The 7,698-nt window shown below is 46.1% G+C and overlaps 1 protein-coding gene across 2 annotated transcripts in view; it reads right to left on the bottom strand.

Moving 5' to 3' along the window:
* Positions 1-3,839: 3,839 nt before the first annotated feature.
* LOC119436771 (tubulin alpha-1C chain) overlaps positions 3,840-7,698 on the bottom strand; it is a 32,655-nt gene continuing 28,796 nt past the window's right edge. For both annotated transcript variants that reach the window (XM_037703761.2, XM_037703760.2), the window contains 3 exons: positions 6,851-7,375; positions 4,785-5,047; positions 3,840-4,488 (listed from right to left, as the gene is read on the bottom strand). In XM_037703761.2, the coding sequence (XP_037559689.1) occupies positions 3,930-4,488; positions 4,785-5,047; positions 6,851-7,375 (1,347 nt within the window). In that variant the 3' untranslated portion in view covers positions 3,840-3,929. The remainder of the gene's footprint in view (positions 4,489-4,784; positions 5,048-6,850; positions 7,376-7,698) is intronic.

Here is a 7,698-nt window from a genome sequence, read left to right as displayed (position 1 = left end):
TAATCCTGACATCCTGACTTTGTTTATTACGGCTAGCAAGCTATGGCGCAATGCTATGTAGTGGAGCGCTCCGAATTAATTTTGAGGAATTTAGCTTTATTTATGCAGGTATTAATTCAAAAGGAAACGACATCGCTGCTTAGTGGCATTTCGTGAGCCCTAATGTGATATTTATGAAGCTCGTTGTCTTAAGACGACACAGATACTTCTAGCAATGGAAAAGGTGGAAACAGTGTATAGTGTCTAATGGGGAGTATTTTGAAGGTAACCACCTAATGGGACATGGCCGCTGGCAGACGGTTCATAACAAGGCGGGAAATAGTCGGTGGCCGATTTAGTCTATGATTTAGTCGGCCAGACAAGCGAGGGCCAAGGTCTGCTCATGCATATGGCCATTGGCCTTTTCGCCAGGTCGAGCCCCTTGCTTGCCCCCCCCCCCGACTTTAAGCACTAGGTAAGAATGGTACAAAAGTTCACCAAACCTTGCGAGTTGCCTGAATTGTGGGCCAAGCAGTTTCCGGAAGGCCGTGAAGATCCCAAGGACGATGCAGATCTGAACACCCCTCCACCTCATGCTAAAATAAAAACATCGATCATGAGCGTTCTCTTGTGCTCAGTGACCGCCGAATGACTTGGAATTATATAGGGAGCACTCAATTGGTCTGGGAAAGTCGTCCGTTCATTGCATTTTGATTGAGAATATAGAAATTAATAATTAATTCAGCGACAATTACGATGCTCCCTAATGCGAAATTTGTGCACAGCTCTACACGTGTTTTCATTTCGCGATATATTGAGGCAAAGAGTTTAAGAGAGACATGTCGCCGAGTCGGCAATCGTCGTATATCTGATCTGCAAGTCAAGTGCGTCGGCTTTTATACATGACTCGTCGAAGGTTCCAGTGTAATCGCTGGTGCCGCTTGGCTTCCAGAATGAACTACACAATTCGCGTCGCGCATACAATCGGATACAAAACAATCGCAAACCACGACAATCGAAACAAGCGTGAACGAGACCAGACCAAGCAAACCAAACAAGCGTTAGTGAGAGCTGACGCGAGCACACGATAGTACGATACTAGCGGTCCGGCTGAGACCAGATACAAGTAGGCATCTAGCTGTCAGGCAGGTCCGCATGAAACCAGTTTCCCGCGCGCACGTCACTCAATGGGCCGCTCTCATTGGTCTCCGCCATTTGCAGCTGACATCTTTCTGTTATCTTTCGCTGTTGTAATTGTTCGCTCGGTTACGCCGCCGCTGACGTTCGCACCAGGAACGGGGCGCTCTCACTCTAAAGGTTTATGCCAAAATGGTGCCTAAACAAACAAAACGTATCTATAAATCTTGGCCGAAACTGCTGACTATATTTTCCGACAAAAGGGATCCGCCTATAATCCTATATCGCATAATAATATGGTGGTATGTGGATATCGCACAAGCTGTTTTTGACATTTTTTTTGGGGGGGGGGGGGGGGGTCAGTGAAGGAACGACAATCTCGTTATGAGGCATGCCGTAGTGGGGTCCCCGAATTAATTTTGACTACCGCAGTTCCCTTTCAGTGCTGCCTTTTTTTTTTCTCGTATATTATAAAGCGAAATTTGCTCTCGAAGCACGAAAGGCAGCAAATCGGCTCTACCGGGACCTGAGGAAGGTCAGCATACCTGTGCCGGAAGCGAGAAATAGCGAGTGACGACGAAGTGACTGCAGTCGTTGTGGATATGCACAAGAAATGGTGCAAGCAAGTTCTGGGCATATATGCCAGGTGTTTTAAGGTTAACAGAATTTTAAAAAATCCCCTGTGGCATTCAGCACAAATTTACTTATCGAGCTGGAATACTCTAAAGGGTATTCACTACTTATGGTAAAAATCAATACACGTAATTGACTAATTAAAAAGTTACTAATTAACATTTTAACTAATTACTTTAGTGCACATATTACAATACACGAATTGAAGCCAGTGATTTCACAAGGCACTTCCACTTGGAATAAATTTTGGAATTAGCACCAGTTTTGAGTTAGACGCACTCAAACGCCTTAAAAGTGCACTGTCCTACTTACTTCTTTGACAAAACACCTTTTTATGCATTCAAGCTGAAACGTTACTTGAACACCAATACATTTCAAGGCAAATTTTGGGAATGCATACCTTGAAACTAATTCTGTCATCCTCAGAAGTCGTTATAAGTGGATATGACATTAAAAGTCACCGGCTACAATTTGTAAATTGCATTTTGTGGCTTAAGTTAGTTTGGAAGTTAATTAGCAAAAATGTTTAATTAGTCAAACATTCAAATTCATTTTATGTGCCAGTAATGTCTGCCTTGGAGAGTATCTAGCTCATTTAGCATAATATATTATGCTATATTCTCCTGAAACCCGAACAAAACTATGTAATATAATCGCTCTTCAAGATGGTTTTTATTGTCTACTGTTATGAACTTGAAAAACAATTTAAAAAATTTTAATTCCACAATTTTAATACCACAAAAACTGCGCCTGCATGTACATGAACATCTCATGTTTGCTATGGCAAAAACTGCATTTCATTGCTTAAACCGTGATTTCAAAACACACCTCAAGGTTGCTTTCGGTCGCCTGGGATGACACAGAGGTCTCGATCAATTGAGTGTCAAATTCTTCGAAATCGGATGACAAGAACGTGAGTAAACCACTTCTTTACAGTTACACATGCATCATACTTTATACCCAGAATGAATATTTTGTGTAATCGCTTCCAAGTGAATTTATAAAAAATGTAGAAGGCAATGTGCAATGTATTGTACAAGGGGTCTTAGGAGGATATATGTCACAGGTGACATTTAAAAATTCTGTTGACGATAAAATGAAACTTCACGTATACTGCATCGCTAGACCGAAAGGCACCTGAAGACAAGCTACGGCCAATACAGGCGGAAAGATACCAGACATTGCAAGCCACCTTACTGCCCGTGTACGTGAAATCTAAATATAATTAGTGGTACTCGAAATGTTATTTACCGGCCAGTGAACATAGTCTTGGTCCAAAGTTTGGAAGCTACTGTTCGGTTAACAATTAAGATCTATCGCTGGAATATGTTGTAAGGCTCCTGCAGCATGCCTGGCCCTCTACAAGGTGACACGGAGGCCCGACCCTATGAGTGGCTCAAGCGCGCAATGGCCACTGGTGGAAACAGAAAGGGGGGCTTCCCACTCTCCCTTTCAGAGGCCTGCTGGCAACTACCGTGCTTACAAAATTGATTGCACTGCCCCTCCCCCCGTTCACTGTACGTTTTGATACCATACATTCCGATGGGAATGAACGAATGAATTCTGGGGTTTTACGTGCCAAAACCACAATTTGATTATGAGGCACGCTGTAGTGGGGGACTCTGGATTAATTTTGACTACCAGGGAATATTTAACGTGCCACCAATGCACGGGACATGCGCTTTTTTGCTTATCGCCCCCATCAAAATGCGGCCGCCGCAGCCGGGATTCGATACTGCGACCTCGTGCTTAGCAGCTAAGCCACCACGGCGAGTAAGAGACGAATGGGAAACCGTTTCGCTTAGTCAGCACCCAGTGAAATATTAGATAACATTACCTTGAAATTTGCTCTCTTTTCCACTCCAACCAGTACATACACACAGCAGCTCAGCAGGAACGCTAGTGTGGCTATATAGCAGCAGAAGGCAGGACGCTGCCCAAGCTGGCTCTGCCACCGAGCCGATTGAGCACTGAGCATTGGCAGTGCGTCTACTTCGCTTTGTCGTTTTTGTGTCTAAATGCAGTTTGTCTCTAGAGACGAATTTTCAGTGCGTTTTTTATCAAATAATTGCAGAACTGAAGAGGCAGTGGAACGATCAAATTCTTTATTACGACATTTTGAACGAAAACGCCTATTCTTGCTTGGATTGAAAAGCCCCTTGTTCCCGCCAAGGGAATGCCTAGTACTCCTCGCCCTCATCGATTTCCTCATTTGAGTCCATGCCAACCTCCTCGTAGTCCTTCTCGAGGGCAGCCATGTCCTCCCGGGCCTCGGAGAACTCGCCCTCCTCCATGCCTTCGCCCACGTACCAGTGGACGAAGGCGCGCTTGGCGTACATGAGGTCAAACTTGTGGTCCAGTCGGCCCCAGGCCTCGGCGATGGCTGTCGTGTTGGACAACATGCAGACAGCTCGCGGAACCTTGGCCTGGTCTCCACCGGGCACAACGGTAGGCGGCTGGTAGTTGATGCCCACCTTGAACCCTGTGGGACACCAGTCCACAAACTGGATGCTGCGCTTGGTCTTGATGGCCGCGATGGCAGCGTTGACGTCCTTAGGCACCACATCGCCTCGGTACAGCATACAGCAGGCCATGTACTTGCCGTGGCGCGGATCGCACTTGACCATCTGGTTGGCCGGCTCGAAACATGCGTTGGTAATTTCAGCCACGGTGAGCTGCTCATGGTAGGCCTTCTCGGCGGTGATGACGGGAGCATATGTCACCAGCGGGAAGTGGATCCTGCGTCCAGGAAAGGTAAGCGAATTGTACCAATATGCTTTGCCGAGAAGAAAAGTGAAGGGGGGAGGGGGCAAGCTAGTTGGATTTTGGCTGAACGTATTTCATGCTACAAATCTTAACAGCATCAGGATGATGAGACGAATTAAGCACATCGTACTGTAGAGATCTTTGCATTGCACGCACAATATTTTGCATGATTTATACATGTGAGTGTGGCATAGTAGTCTCGAAAATCTAAGGTGCCAGTGATTTTAGAACACATGTGAGAAAGAGAGCAATAAAACAATGGAACAAACCTAGGATAAGGTACCAAGTTGGTCTGGAACTCTGTCAAGTCGACGTTGAGAGCACCATCGAAGCGGAGGGAAGCAGTGATGGAGGAGACAATCTGACTGATGAGCCGGTTCAGGCTGGTGTATGAGGGTCGTTCAATATCCAAATTGCGCCGGCAGATCTCGAAGATGGCCTCATTATCAACCATGAAGGCGCAGTCAGAGTGTTCCAGGGTCGTGTGCGTGGTCAAGATGGAGTTGTATGGTTCAACAACAGCAGTAGAGACCTGCACATGTTCAATATCGGAGTGTTGCAGTTGCAGTGTCATTCTCACGTTAGAAATGCTACAAGGAGAGTGGATTATGCGTACAAAGCGCAGAATGAAGCGGCAAACAGTAATTTGCTGCTGGTAAGTAGTAAACTTTCCATTCAACGCATAGTATAAAGACCCCCACCCAATTCAGAAACGAAACAGCGCAAAACTTCGCTTGACTACGTTCGGTGTTATTCGTTGACCCAACGAGGAGACATTTGCGCCTTCAACTGACAAGGCTTTCCTTGGCTCGTGTAGATTTTGGAAAGTTAGCAATATGTCCTGAAAGGTTTAACGCCACTGCTTAAACCTTTTGAAAACGAAATGCCACTGCCACGCTAGAAATGCTACTACAAGGGCAGTGGATTGCGTGCACAAAGCGCAGAATAAAGTGACAAAGAGTAACTTGCCTCTGGTTAAGTGAACCTATTCGATGCCTAATACCCCTGTCACACGGGCAAACTAAGGTGCACTTCATTTTGGCGGCCCGCTGCTACACGAGAAAGAAAAAGTGTTCTTTCAAATTGGTGGCGATGGCGATCAGGAGTCGGAAGGCAAAGCATGTATTTGTTAACTTAAAAATGCATAAATAAAACAGTTTGTTATTGTTAGAAACATCATTTACAATAAATTTAAGTGCAAGTGAACTAATCCATTGCAGCCACAATAACAAGATTAATCATCACGAGCCAAGACAAGACATCGCATCCAAGGTGAGCTGAGAAAAAATGGTGGATTCTGTTGTAGCTCGACCAGTACCAGTCCAAACCACAGAGTTATTCTAGGAAACTATGGTCCAAATGACGCATTCCGCCAAACAACTGTGCGGTCATTACCCGGCGTGCCCGTAAGCGGCCCAAGAACAAGAGTAGTTTTCTGCAGTTTTTTTTTTTCGCAGTGTGCCCCATTTTATTATTTTGTAATGTTAGCAATTTAAAAAAGAAATGTTATTAAAAACTACTGCCGACTCTGCTTTTAATATTACTTTACTTATTTTTTACTCATTGCTAACGAGGCTACACACTTTGCCACCGCGATGTTGTGTTCGCCGAACACACTTGCCAACAAGTGTGCTCTGCAGCAAGTTTCACTAAGCAGCCTGCAAATGACACTAGTGGCGAAGTGCACTTAAGTTTGCCTGCATGACAGGGGTATAATATGCAGATCACCACTGCAGTCTGGACAGAAACAGCATAAGAAACGGGCCAAGAATTAAAGAGACAGCGCTGTCTCTTATACCGCGGTTCCTTGCGCTGTTGCCGTTCTAAATACAATGTACCAACTAGCCTGACAGCAAACTTTGAACCCCACCTCATGGTAACAATGAGCTTTTTGCACTATGGTGGTGTCCAATGATAACCACTGGTGTTGTCAACAAGCATGAGTTGACGTGCATACTGGGCGGCCTAAGCCCAAGCGTTTAAAAGCTCGTTGATAGTGCTGATGGCCTTCACTCGACGATGTTGGATGTTATTCGCTGTCCCAGGGAGAAGACACTTGCGTCCTTAACTGAAGACACTTTTCTAGGCTCGTTGTCCAGATCTTGGAAATGTTAGCAACATGCACCCAAAGGTTTACCATTTTAGCAATGGCTTTCTGCCCAATCATGTACACCAAATTCTAGTGCAATATTCGATTATGAATGAAAATGCAAGCTCAGCTAATTTGTTAATCTGCAGCTGATTGCTACTCCTGGCATTTTCACCATTTGCTGCTCCCGGGGTTTACAAAACGCTCATCACCTCTGGTGACTAGATACCATTAGCAAATGCACACCTGGGGTGCTGGGTAGATGGAGAACTGGAGCTTGGACTTCTTCCCGTAGTCGACCGAAAGGCGCTCCATGAGGAGCGAGGTGAATCCAGAGCCAGTGCCTCCGCCAAAGCTGTGGAACACGAGGAAGCCCTGTAGACCTGTGCACATGTCGGCCAGCTTGCGGATGCGGTCAAGCACGAGGTCAACAATCTCCTTGCCAATGGTGTAATGGCCACGCGCGTAGTTGTTGGCAGCGTCCTCCTTGCCAGAGATTAACTGCTCCGGGTGGTAGAGCTGCCTGTACGCACCATTGCGCACCTCGTCGACAACCGTTGGCTCGAGATCGACAAACACAGCACGCGGGACATAATGGCCAGCGCCAGTATCGGCGAAAAATGTGTTGAAAGAATCATCGATCCCGCCGGACAGCTTGTCGCTGGGCATCTGGCCATCCTGCTGGATGCCATGCTCCAGGCAGTAGAGTTCCCAGCAGGCATTGCCAATCTGCACGCCAGCCTGGCCAATGTGAATGCTGATGCACTCCCTCTGCAAAATAAACAGCAAGCATGACTAAGAGGCAGCAGGGCACGTGGAAGAACAAATTGATGCAATAAACCCTTCTATTGTCTTCACGGCTTTAATGACATCGAAATCTACGAAGTTGGAACTAAGGAGGTACAATGTCCATGGATGTGGGTTCCATGAAAAGGCGAGGAGGGGTAACTAAGAGGTTTAAAGCAACACTGGGGCTCTGAGAGATGCCATAGTTGGTAGCTGCAGCTTAATTTTGACCACCTGGGGTTTGTCAACGTGAACCTGCAGAATACATTATCATTTCCACATTCCATCCCTATGGGATGGCGGCCGCC

Source organism: Dermacentor silvarum, chromosome 1 (genome assembly GCF_013339745.2).
Source record: "Dermacentor silvarum isolate Dsil-2018 chromosome 1, BIME_Dsil_1.4, whole genome shotgun sequence".
NCBI lineage: Eukaryota > Metazoa > Arthropoda > Arachnida > Ixodida > Ixodidae > Dermacentor > Dermacentor silvarum.
This window is presented reverse-complemented; position numbering and strand designations above follow the sequence as displayed.